Source organism: Leptinotarsa decemlineata, unplaced genomic scaffold (genome assembly GCF_025532065.1).
Source record: "Leptinotarsa decemlineata unplaced genomic scaffold, Ldec_3_MD MMD2_tig00003736_RagTag_RagTag, whole genome shotgun sequence".
In the NCBI taxonomy this organism is placed as follows: Eukaryota; Metazoa; Arthropoda; class Insecta; order Coleoptera; family Chrysomelidae; genus Leptinotarsa; species Leptinotarsa decemlineata.
The window spans coordinates 8093922-8107264 of NW_027412593.1; the positions used below are offsets into that span (position 1 = coordinate 8093922).

The 13343-nt window shown below is 32.1% G+C and overlaps 2 protein-coding genes across 4 annotated transcripts; both read right to left on the bottom strand.

Moving 5' to 3' along the window:
* Positions 1–1435: 1435 nt before the first annotated feature.
* LOC141483626 (cyclin-dependent kinases regulatory subunit-like) lies at positions 1436–7915 on the bottom strand. Its single transcript, XM_074178394.1, has 3 exons — positions 7690–7915; positions 3460–3587; positions 1436–1784 (listed from the first exon to the last, which is right to left on the bottom strand). Exons 1-3 carry the CDS (start codon positions 7758–7760, stop codon positions 1720–1722), a joined length of 264 nt encoding a protein of 87 aa, XP_074034495.1. The 5' UTR covers positions 7761–7915; the 3' UTR covers positions 1436–1719.
* Positions 7916–9172: 1257 nt separating this feature from the next.
* On the bottom strand, positions 9173–12993 carry LOC141483625 (uncharacterized). Of its 3 annotated transcripts, none has more exons than XM_074178390.1 (5): positions 12671–12983; positions 12306–12459; positions 11889–12193; positions 11556–11759; positions 9173–11367 (listed from the first exon to the last, which is right to left on the bottom strand). In XM_074178390.1, the coding sequence occupies exons 2-5, from the start codon at positions 12407–12409 to the stop codon at positions 11060–11062; spliced, it is 921 nt and encodes a 306-aa protein (XP_074034491.1). In that variant the 5' UTR covers positions 12410–12459; positions 12671–12983; the 3' UTR covers positions 9173–11059. The 3 variants fall into 3 exon arrangements, with proteins under 3 accessions (XP_074034491.1, XP_074034492.1, XP_074034493.1); XM_074178391.1 differs by having other exon boundaries at positions 12785–12803; XM_074178392.1 differs by having other exon boundaries at positions 11149–11759; positions 12749–12993.
* Positions 12994–13343: the final 350 nt, after the last annotated feature.

Genomic DNA, 13343 nt, shown 5'->3' on the forward strand with positions numbered 1-13343 from the left:
CACATTTTTTAACTTTCTTATTCATGTTTAACGGGACCGTTTTTCATTTCCAGTATAAAATAAGACACTAATATAAGAGCATACATGGGCTTTCACAGCCAGAGTTATGATTAAACAAAACCAAATCCGTGGATGAATGGGACTTAAAGTCCCATTCTCTTCAAGAGGCACTAATTTCATAATTTCATGATAGTTTCCAAAAGCTGAAGAGATCGTGAAAGCTAAAATAGTTTTGGCAATTTCATTCACAATAGAAGCATACTTGATTAAATGTTTAAATTATAGTCCATTTTCTGAGTAACAAATTTCATCATTTCTCTTGGCATAAGTTTATAAGCAGAGTGCGATGTAGTATACAAAATCAAAACCATAATGATTGTTGAAGAAGCATATGTTTTTTTTGTGAATTTGCTTCAACTGATCAGTGAGGCTATATATATTTGAAAAATACTTGGTCAAATTTGAAAAGATTTAAGTTGCTGAGGTTTTTACTAACTTTGGATCCTTTAGCAAGGCATTTGAATTGATTCATCTGGCAAAGCCAGTAGACATACCACCAAATTAATTAATGAATTTCTTCATTTTTTGGGAAACAAAAACTGTGACCAGGATGAAATAAATTAGTTTCTCTCAAGGAAGGCATTAGATCAAGATCTTCAGATGATGTGGTGCTGCTGGTTTTTCCGGGTTTTCCTGTAGCTGAAAAAGCAAATGCGCCACTGGAATCAATGAAGTCGCCCCAGAGCGCCAATTAATTTTTATTGTTGTTTTTATTTTATTTTTATCGTTGTTTTAATAAAAACTATCCTATATAACTATCCTATATAACTATCCTATATAACTATCCTATATAACTATATATATATATATATATATATATATATATATATATATTATATATATATATATATATATATATATATATATATATATATATATATATATATATATTATATATATATATATATATATATATATATATATATATATATGTGTGTCGCGGTTTTGAAAACCTTTCATAATGGAAATAAAAAAAAATTGAGTAGGTTGTTATAGAAGAAATAAAAACGTTGATATTTTCTGACAGTTTTTCTAATTCTTAGTAGGGCATAAGTTTTATTATTATAATATCAACACTTTGTAATTTAGTGTAAACACCCTTCAGTGTTCCCTAAAAAAATATATTTGTCAGTAACTTATTGTATTTCATTTTGTCTTATAAATTCAACAGATTCAAAAGTCCATTTCTGTCATCAGGATACAAAAAAGTCCAAACAAACCAGTTGGTTTTGTTGTGTAACCTTCTTTTGACTGATCTCAGATGAACAAGACATTGTTACTCCTCTTTAAAGGGACACATACAAGTTCCAATCACTATGCCTGCATTAAAAATCACTAACAGGTCTCTCATGCTCCCAACGAATGAAAAAACAAAAATCATTCAGATTTTATTTACGAAAATCAGGTGAAAAATACCTTATCCTGAAATATTGCTATAATTCATATACTACATAAATAATTACAGCCTTTTATCAATGTAAAAACAGTTCATTCATCCTTATGCTTCTATAAATGAAAAATAAATAACAGGAATCATTCTACAATGTGATTATTGATAAAACATATTTGGAATCAAAAAAAAGGATGAAGTTACACATTAAAAAAATATTCAGTTTTTATTATGAATCCAACTAGGATACTTCTACACATACGGATTCCTCACTGATTCTCTTTTGGTGGTGGTGGTGTTGTGATGGGCCTTTTGAAGAGTAGAATGTGTGGTTCTGGAATTGATTAATTTATGTAACTAACATCACAATCAGCATTTCCAGAATAGATATATATATATATATATATATATATATATATATATATATATATATATATATATATATATATATATATATATATACTAGTCTCAGAAAGTTTACACAACGTAGAATTTCTCCAAAAGAAAGAGTATTCAAAAAGTGTAGTTCGGCCAACAGGCAATTGCACCATATGTGATCATTGGTCTGACAATCATAACTCCAATGGATTTGTTTGGGACCTAAACCCCAAGTTTTATCACAAATCCTTCGACATATCCATAGGGACAGTCTGGCTTTGTGTTACATTTTTTCCAAGTGAGCGTTCCAGGTGAGTTTTTTATCAAGGACAATGCCAAAATATTACACCTCTGTTCCAAATGGAACGACCTCACCATTGAGGGAAAGTGACGTTAGATCGTCCAATTTTCTCCTTCTAGTGAAGGGGATTATCACAGTTTTGCTGGGGTTGACAGACATCTGCACCATGACAACATACTTTGGAGGATGATACAAGCTACCCTTCTCGACGTGACCCTTGCCAAGATGACAAGGTCATCTGCATAAGCTTGCAGATCTACTTTTTTTCTGCCGAGGGCATCAAGCAGATTATCCATCAGGAGCGACCACAGAAGGGGAGATAGTACCCCACCTTGAGGGCAGCCTCTGGTGACCCTGAACCTAATGGCCTCGCCTTGAAGAGTCGTAGTTGCAGTTCTGTCTACCAGCTTGGCATAGATCCAGCTAGTTATGATCCATTCTATACCTTTAGTAGTCAGAGATGGTCCTGTAAATTTAGGTAGTGCATTATCAAATGCTCCTTCGATATCGAGAAATACAGCAACCGCAATCTCCTTGTTGTCAAGGGATTGAGAGATTTTCTCTACAAGGTTGTTTAATGCCAAATCTGTCAATTGCCGGTTTGATAAGCATGCTGGTGGTTATTCAGGGGGATGCATATAATGTCGCCCTCCTGATGTTTCCGTCCAGTATCCTCTCACGTATTTTCAACAGGAAGGATGTAAGGCTGATTGGTTGTGCCGATTTAGGATGTTGGTCTTTCCCACCCACTTTAGGTATGTATATATATATATATATATATATATATATATATATATATATATATATATATATATATATATATATATATATATATATATGTATATATACCACCCAACTGGGTGGTATATAGTTCCACACCAGACTAGCTCTATACAAGTTTATGAGAATAGGTAAAATAATGCCCAGTCTGTTTTGAAGGGCTGAAACATCCTCTCCAGGAGATTTGAAGGGCTGAAACTTGATAGCCCATTCAACTTCCGCTGCTGTGATAACCTTCTTGACGACCTCCCAATCGTAACAGAGTAACAATAAAATTAAGTTATCTTCGTTATGTAATCCGAAATAAAAGGGACACAAGGCCATGTACTAAGGCTCCTATACTCTGGCCAGGTGCAATCTACTCTTCAATATTGCTTAACATTTTGGAGTTCATCAGCATAAACCAACAGAGTTTTTACAGATCAGAAATGAATATTACAAGCCATGCATAAAATGTCGCCAACATCATCATGCAGACCAGTCTTTAAGAAAGAAAACACTTTCCGATTTACTCTTTATGTATTTTCACATACTATATAATCGCTCTTACCTGGGGAATGTGTCATATAATGCATCCAACCTTTGCTCTGCTGTACACCAATTTCTCTCCATTCTTTTTCTGACATCAAATGCGTTTTTGGTACCAATTTGACCATTTCTTTTGGCAGAACTACATGCCTATAAAAATAATGAAAAAACTGCATTCTTACAATTTCCAAGTTTATGAAAAAATATACCTAATGGTACATTGGCTTATTGCAGAAGCAGTTCATCTCTCTGTAGAGATAGAATAATCAAAATTTATGCTCATCTGTGTGACATATTATTTCACCTCAGCACATCAGTTTCCTTAGCACGAATGGTTTTCTTCATACTTAACTGCTAGATATCAACAGGTAAAATGTAACATTTATGTTTTGAGTTTAATTTTATTCTTAATTGTAAATGGTCTACTTGAACCCTTGAAACGAGAGTTTAACAGTCTTAGTACTTCAAATGTCAGAAAACAGGCTATCAAAGCCAACAAATGTCTCAAAGAGAGAAATTCGTATGCAACATCTATAATCCATACAAAGAACCTGCCAATCTATCTCTATACCTAATATGAATTACATACGAATATTTGAAAAAATAGTTTTTTTCTTCTACTAACTATATTCAAATCTTAGAGTCAATAGCTATTCTTGATTGAAGAAAAGAACATTTCTCATGCTAATAATAATTGATGTTTAATCAAAAACGGAGTTCTACTCAGTAGTAAGTTTTTAAAGTCGAAATAAAGTTAACTATACTTGCGGAATGGGAAGATAATGATAATACTTGAAGTAACACAATTCACCTTCAATTCAGTGTAACTTTTTGTCTGTGTGAAATTTCATCGACATGGTACATGGATAATGTCAGTGCAATCAGGTTGGCGAAGAATCCAAAATTTCACAATCGATCGAAAATATATAGAAATAAGATTCCACTTCATAAGAGAAAAATATCAGTAAGGAATCGTACAGATTCAACATGTCAGCAGTACAAACCATGAGGCAGATGTGAAGACAAAATCCATTCCTTTTATAAAGATTATCAAAAAATGAGAAGAATGTTGAAAGTGGTCCAGAAATAATTAGGAATATGTCAATTTTGGAAGTTAATCTCGTATTCTCTTGTTTACGTTTCGTCTAATTGCTATAGTTCTATAAAAATTCACTCTCATATTAAATATATTAAATGTATATATATATATATATATATATATATATATATATATATATATAATATTTTATTGGTTCTTCTGGATCATAACTCAATGATATAGAACAAGTCAGTGTAATATGATATAAATAAACTTATAAAATAGAAAAATTATGTATATATAGGATATGAACAGTTATGTAAAATTATATATTAAAACTTATAACTAGGTAAAATTATAATATATTAACATCCCTAGACGACAATCTCAATTCTTCAGTTATATTGATAAGTCATTTATAAACTCTTCAATGGAGTAGTAGGCTTTATCAATCAGAAAGTTTTTTAGGAACGGTTTGAAATTTCTTAGTGACATTTTTCTAACATGATTTGGCAATTTGTTAAATAGCTGACACCCATGAAAATTGGACTTGATCTGATCTAGCCAGTCTATGATTGGTATTTCTAACAATGTTGAATTTCTTGTGCCGTAATTATTTTTGTTTAAGAAGGTAAAGGTCGCTGATCCGATTTACAAAAATCAACAGCTGGTACTATAAATGCATGGGAGAGTTAATATTCTTAAAACTTTGAATAATCTCTGCAGCTAGTACGTCTATTTACACTCTGAATGTTTCTGACAGCTCTCTTTGTAAAATAAATATACGTATAAAATGTATATATATATATATATATATATATATATATATATATATATATATATATATATATAATATATTTTATTGGTTCTTCTGGATCATAACTCAATGATATAGAACAAGTCAGTGTAATATGATATAAATAAACTTATAAAATAGAAAAAATTATGTATATATAGGATATGAACAGTTATGTAAAATTATATATTAAAACTTATAACTAGGTAAAATTATAATATATTAACATCCCTAGACGACAATCTCAATTCTTCAGTTATATTGATAAGTCATTTATAAACTCTTCAATGGAGTAGTAGGCTTTATCAATCAGAAAGTTTTTTAGGAACGGTTTGAAATTTCTTAGTGACATTTTTCTAACATGATTTGGCAATTTGTTAAATAGCCTGACACCCATGAAAATTGGACTTGATTCTGATCTAGCCAGTCTATGATTTGGTATTTCTAACAATGTTGAATTTCTTGTGCCGTAATTATTTTTGTTTAAGAAGGTAAAAGGTCGCTGATCCGATTTTACAAAAATCAACAGCTGGTACATATAAATGCATGGGAGAGTTAATATTCTTAAAACTTTGAATAGATCTCTGCAGCTAGTACGTCTATTTACACTCTGAATGTTTCTGACAGCTCTCTTCTGTAAAATAAATACCCTTTGTGCCTCACGTGATAGGCCCCAAGCTACTATACTATATGAGATTGTTGAGTGTAATTGGGCATGATAGTACATGAGTACCACCGACTTATCTATAATTTTACTGAGTTGATAGATACAGTAACACATAGGCGTTATTTTTTTACATATTTCATTAATATGTTGATTCCATTTACAATCTTCAGTGAGAGTAAGTCCTAGAAATTTTATTGAATTCACCTGTTTCATTAAACCGTGCTGTGATTTTAACAGTAAACTGTGATCATGACCATTTGGGGCATAACTAAATCTTAGGAAGGATGATTTTTTATCATTGCAGATCGATTTATTGCTAGAAAACCAGTCCTGAGCTTTTAAAATTTCCCTGTGAACCAAGTCTACTGTGGATGTAACATTCTTACCACTAATCAGTAGTGTAGTGTTATCCGCATACATTACAAAATTTCCTTCAAAGTCATTGACATAAATTATATAAAGTAGAGGTCCCAAAATAGAGCCTTGTGGTACTCCAATAGTATAATTTAAACGTTTAGATTTATACTGATCTATATCAACGTATTGTGTTCGATTTTGGAGATAACTTTCAAACCATCTACGTGAGTTTCCCCTAAAACCATACTTTTCCAATTTGTCTAGTAGAATTATGTGGTCTACAAGATATATATATATATATATATATATATATATATATATATATATATATATATATATATTTATATATAAATGTTGAGTTCGCGACCCGTTTCTGGAATTTTGTGTTTGACGTTTCAGCTCCATTTTCAAGAAATTGATGTGACGACGCGGGGGCCTCAATATGCCTACTTCCCAGGTCGCGTCATGAGTCATCTCTAAGGTATCAATCTGCCTACTCCTTAGAATGAAGTGAGGTATCGATGAGTGTTCGATGGTATTTATCTCGGTGGGAGCTACTGAAGTAAAAATGTGGGGACTGGGCTTTGGGTGATTACCATCACGAGACGTCTTGGTGAGGAGTGGACATCGGGAAATTATGGGTTTCCGGGTAGTTGAAAGTTTCTGACCGTTATCACGTTTGTTCAGGCAGGAAGGTAACTTTTCAATTTCGATGGACTCGCGAATTATCCAAGCTTGTAGTTTTTTCACTGTGGAGATGGTCTTAGTGTTCGCAAAGTCTATATTGTGTCCTGCTCTTGATGATGTTTATACAGGACTGAGGATGGGTCTGACTTTCGGACAGCAAGTTGATATTGGTATACTCTACTTGTCAAACGCCTGTTGGTCTAGCCTACATATGTTCTATGGCAATCGGAGCATGGAATTTAATATATACCCTGGGTATATTGTAGTCTGTACAGTTTCTTGTACAGTCTTCCAGTAAAAAACTTTTTGTGTTCCACACTAACAATATCCACTAACCATGACAGGATAAGAGATTGAAATGCACTCACTATCCTTGTAAGCCCCCAAAGTGCGAAGAATAAAGAATAACAAACTATTTCGATTGTATTAAAAAATTATTTATTACTCGTTTGAGGATAAGGGCTTAGTATTCTAATTCATTATTCAAAAAATATATGAGTCAATTCTACATTGAGCGAACAAGCTTCAACCAGAGAATTTTGCTTGTTTCAAGTAGAATATCATCACTAGAGAAGTACTCTGACGACTGTCAATGTTAATTTTCTACTAAACTACAAGTAATGTCGCGAATGACTTTTAAAAATGCTGATTTTATGCATCAAATACAAATTTTTCTTCTCTTTACAAATATCATCACAATACTTACCGGTATTCATACTCTTCATCATAATATCTGTCGGAATAATAAATATTTCGTTGGATTTCTTCTTTATTCATAACAGCTGTACTACTTTTGAAATTATAGTAAAAAATTAAACTTTACATTTAAAACGAGTATTTACAAATGAATATATATATATATCAAAATACAGCAAACAACTAACGACAAACAAAAAACAAAAGTTTGGAATTATGAATTCAGTTACTTTTGCACAGAATCCCCAACTGAAGAATGATAAAATTCCCAATACAGCTCGAAATTCCCCCAACAATTACCCACGCGTGCGCAGTAGTGATTGAAACATTTGCCATTTTTTAGAAGACATAGTAATACCATTGTCTAAGGAAGAGTACCCAAACGCCACTGCACCACAGCATATGCTGTGACTGCACACGCTTTAAATTTGTTCGTTTGTAATCTCATAGAGGACGCTTTAATATATAAAATTTTAAATTTGACAGTTTTGAAGAAAATCTGTTGAAATCTGTTTTTTCGTTAACCAACTGTCGCCCCCCCTTTACGAACGACAACTCTCAAAAGCCCAAAGGAACCAAGGACTGACAAGGTCTTAACCTTTAAATGTGTGATTTCTAACACGGGTTGGAAGATAGGAAGTGAAAATCGATTGTCCGACCTTGTGTTTCGAACCATCGGATCCACAGCGGTCGATTGAGTGTGTCGAGCAAAGCACCAACGTCAACCCACCAGGCTACCGTCCTACCAAAATTATTATTTTCCAATTCATAACACAGAGTTTAGGACTATTTGATACTACTTACTGAAAAATGTACAAAACATCATTCAGATGAAGGTAAACTCATTTCAAACACAACTATATAATTGAATATTATTGAAGTTTTCATTCAATCTGAATCATTTCTGAAACGTGACAGGACAGTTACTGACCTAACAGAAAAAAAAAGTGAAAACTGAAAATACTCCGAGCCACCACAATTGATGGGTGAAGCATTTGGTAAACTTTTTGGAAACGAATTGCATCTATAAGATTTGATGACATTGACAAATGACAGTTAATTCCGAATTCTTCAAAACTCTTCAATATGTTTGATTTTCCAAGCAATATCGGATTTGTTATGGAATTGACCGATACTTGATAAAAATACAACACTTCATTGTTAGATTTCTACTGGACAGTTTACAAAACCGCAAGGAGTGTTTAGAATTCAAAGGATCTAAGAATGCTCTCAATTAACGGAATGAGTAAATAATAGTCATATGCCTCGAATTGTTTTTATATTGTATATGTCCATTTGGAGATTTTATGGAAATTTTCTCTTACGATTTTTAAAAATTGTTATCTATCTATTCAAATATTATTATGAAAACTACAGATTAAGTAGAATTTAGACAGTGTTAGAACGCTTGAGGAAACTATTGTAAAGCGAAATACGTGTTGCAGTTTTGTAAGCTGTCCCATATGGACATCCCACAATGAAGTGTGACTTGAATAATAGGGAATTATTGAACACCGGCTTTTAAGGTAATGCCTTAATAAAGTTAAGCCTTATTTGAATAAAGCAAAACCTTAAATGTCAGGGTAGAAATTGAGTTATTGGAAGTCATTCTTTAAATTGACAGTTCTTAGGACAGCGACATTTTTATATCTAACCTAAAAAAAACTACTTGTGTCTCTGCTGTTCAAATTTCAGTGATATTTTATTGTAATTTTGATAGCGGTTTAGAACAGTATGGAAAATATTTTGGAAGACGTAATTTTAGGCGGTGGGGCCGATGAAGATATTGAATTTGTTATAATGAATAATATTTTAATTAACAGAGATGAGGAAGGCCAAGGTCTCCCTTTCGAGTTGGAACACCTGAGTGATGAGGAAGTAGTTAAAAACTTTCGATTCCAAAGGGGAAATCTTCAAAGAATTAAAAATGTTTTTTTAATTCCTGATGAGGTTGTCACGGAGGCTGGTGATCGTGTCAATGGTAGGCTTTATTGTTGCCGGCTCCACACATTGAGCCCAATGTGCCTTTGTCACAGTGTATACAGTAGATATAATGATTGCCCAAAAAGGGGACCTTTTATTGGACTTAAACCTTCTACAGTGGTTAGACAGGCAAAAACTGGAATCATATGCTCAAGTATATTGATGGATCTGATGATTATTAAAGCATTCCACAATAATTTTAGAATGCTTTAATAATAATCGGATTCAAATTGTTTGATACAAATCAAATCTATTTTTTACTTTATTACAATATTTGCCTTTTTTTAGCTTTATTCAGAAGTATAGTAGAACTGTAGTAGTACTATAGTAGCACTGTAGTAGGTAATTTAGGTATCTTTATTATTTTAGGCAATTCTTGCAAAGGGGGCAGCTATAAACAACTGCTGGGGATTCATTGATGAAACTGCCCGTGCAATGTGTCGTCCTTCCATTAACCAGGAAGAATACTATTCTGGACACAAAAAGTTTCATTGCCTCAAATATCAAAGTGTGCTTTGTCCAGATGGCATAATCACAAGTTTAATGGGAGCATTTCCTGGACGTAGGCATGATGCAGGCATATTTAGGTATTGTTGGTACTATAAGTAATTTATTAGTCTGAACACTATATATTTTTTAGGGAGAGCAATTTGTACCAGCAACTGGAAGAGAAAGTAGTGTTTGGTGAAAACGATAAATTTGTTTTGTTTGGTGACCAGGGATATGGCCTTATGGAATTACTTATCACCCCTTTTCCAGGACAGCCAAATCTGTTGCCACCTCAACAATTACAATTTAATAATTGGATGAAAACTCTTCGAGTTGCAGTTGAATGGGGTTTTTCGAAAATTATACAACAATTTGCATTTATAGATTTAAAAAAAAATCAAAAACTATTAATGCAGGACTTGCAGTCCCTATATAAGGTCTCTGTATTATTAACAAATGCACACACATGTTTATACGGTGGTCAAACAGCAGACTACTTTAATCTGCAACCCCCAAATTTAGAGGAATATTTTGGATAGTTTTTTGTAATAATTGTTGAAATTAAAAAATAATATTATTCATTATATCAGTCTTTTATTGAAGTCAACAATTATATATTGGACAAAATTTTACATAAGTAACATTCCTAAACCTACAAAAAACATAACATTGTTACAAAAGTCAGTCTTAGACAGTCAACAAAAATATATTAGACTCTAATTTATAATTATTAAATCGACAAAAGTAACATTCCTATTCTTACAAAAACCTAATATTTTTACAAAACTTTCTTTAAATCACATTTTTTTCAAATCACAACTTTATACTCTAAAAATATTAATCATTTTTGGTTTCAATCGAAGGAAGGTCAAAAAATATACAAAACCAACAGATATTATCTATCAAAATTATACCTTATTGCACTTTTGTGCAAGAGTATCTATCAGTTTTTGCAATATGTTAAAAGTAACTTCTTTTTCTTTTTTTTCTCCATACATTCGCTGTTTCCGTTCTTCATTTTCAAGTTCTAATTTTTGTTTTTCTAATTTTAGCTTTTCTTCATTAAGATTAATTTGTCTTTCTTGTAAAGCAATTTTTCGCTCTTCTAGTTCTAATTCTTTTTTTCTTATGGCATAGTCTCTCTCCTGTTTTTGAGATAAATATGTCAAGGCATTTCTTCTAATAGGCTGTCTTTTAATTCGCGTCCTCGAAGGGCCTAACATGTTAATTGAGTTTACAATTTTTTTAGACTAAAATTGCGATTTTACAAACAATAAGGATGAGTTTATCAAACAAAATTATCATTTTGAAAACAAAAAATACAAATATACAATCTGTATTTTATTGTGACCCTTGTGCACATTATAAAAGAATGAAACAATAGTCAAACTAGGTACTGCTTACCTAGTACACTACTTTTTTGGTCTGTAGACTGTGTTTTACGTATTGGAGTGGCAGTTGATTCCAGACACCCTCGAGTCTTTTTAGGACTTATGACTTCCAAGGTCCTTTTATCACAACCATTGTAACTCAAAGAATTTATCTCCAATGTATTTGTATTGTTAATTTGGTGACTTGGCGGCTCCAGCTCAATGTCAACACAGCTAGCTGAAATAAATAGAACAATAATCTAAGGTATTTGTCTTCTGGAGATTTTAGAAACGAAAATGAATAATTTTCTTCTATTTGTCAAGAGGTATACAAACATGACTAATTTTGAATTTGAGTAACACTTACCATAATCATGATCATAAAAAAAGATTTCATTTTCTTGGTCACATGTTATAATTTCTTGTAAAACAAATTTGCCATTGTCTTGATTTTGGTTACATACTTGTTTGGTGGATGTGGAGGCATTTTCATTTATATGTTCCACTTGATCCAGGTAACTGTTTCTCACTTTTTTGCCTAACTGCGATAATTGTAAGTCTCTTGGAGTTTTTTTCTTTTGCCTGTCTAGGCCTACAAAGTTAAATTCTTTGCATAATACACTAGCTTCTTGAAGTAGTAAGTCCCTTTCTGAACAATCCTCAATTCCTGATCTACAAAATATTAACGGATTTACTAACGTTAAATCTTGGTATAAATATTTAAATCCCTTGAGGGTTTAGGCGTAAGCAGAAAGTTCACTGAAATCTGCCATTTTTTCCTTACCTAACTTCATCAACCTCATCTTTCTTGATCCATATTTCAGTTATTAGTATCAGATGTTGTTTGATTGTTCTAATTGTGAAGGCCTTGCCAGTCGAAATTTGCATGTTCTGCTTTATCACCTCCCATCCTTCGGGATTTGATAGGGGATTTTGTCCTACAAATTCTCTTAATAGAGCCAAATCATCATTATAAGTAAAACTTAATCAGTTTTTTTTCGTGCTGTATTCTTGGCCAAGGCTTCGTATTGGCTCACTCATATTTTATAATTTAATCTTAAAGATTAAAAAAAAAGTTGATGTTGACAACCGTTTTTTGTGAGGTTAGGTTTGGCGAATAAGGGAAATAAGGAAACGTTAAATATTTACCGTATCTAGTCGTAAATAGGGGAAAGCAGTATTTTATTATGGTTTCCTTATTAAATTTTTTCTAGTGCGCATGCGTACCTCCCATTTTCGGAACGACCATAATAAGGCATTTACCTTATAGCGTTTCCAATAATTCCCTAATATCCGATTTCTCAAAATTTGAGGAATTCCTCAACAACTGATATCGTTGTTATCGCCAACATAAGGTTATGTCACAAAATGACATAACCTTGTTACGCACAAAATGACAACGGTCATAGAAAACACAACGTTGTCAATTTGTTCCATTTCGAATTTTCATTTTATGTTCTGTTGATTATTATTTAACTTTTCTATGGACTAATTGCTTTTGAGATTATTTTGGAATGTTGCTACTGCCAATGATTTCGGTATTTATATAAGGATTTCAGATTAAAACGAAAAAAGTAAATGGTTTTGATTGGTTTTTCTAAAAATAAGGATAGAATCATTAAGAACTTTCTTTTTTTTTCAAGATTATAGCGAAGTCGATATTTCCATTCAGATCATCCAGTCATTTATTACAGAACTGTATACTTTTACTAACACTAAAACACAAAAAATTACGGAAAATCATTCAACAATGAAGAAATTGATCAAATAAATAAATATTTTTTTTCAAAAACGTCACGGTACAGTTACATTATTCCATATA

Coding starts and splice junctions, on each gene's coding strand:
- LOC141483626 (XM_074178394.1), bottom strand. CDS start 7,760: ATGAATAAAGAAGAAATCCAACGAAATATTTATTATTCCGACAGATAT. Junction 3,588..7,689: donor GATGAAGAGTATGAATACCG/GTAAGTATTGTG, acceptor TTATTTTTATAG/GCATGTAGTTCTGCCAAAAG. Junction 1,785..3,459: donor TTATATGACACATTCCCCAG/GTAAGAGCGATT, acceptor AATCAATTCCAG/AACCACACATTCTACTCTTC.
- LOC141483625 (XM_074178390.1), bottom strand. CDS start 12,409: ATGCAAATTTCGACTGGCAAGGCCTTCACAATTAGAACAATCAAACAA. Junction 12,194..12,305: donor GATGAGGTTGATGAAGTTAG/GTAAGGAAAAAA, acceptor AATATTTTGTAG/ATCAGGAATTGAGGATTGTT. Junction 11,368..11,555: donor CCAAAAAAGTAGTGTACTAG/GTAAGCAGTACC, acceptor TTAACATGTTAG/GCCCTTCGAGGACGCGAATT.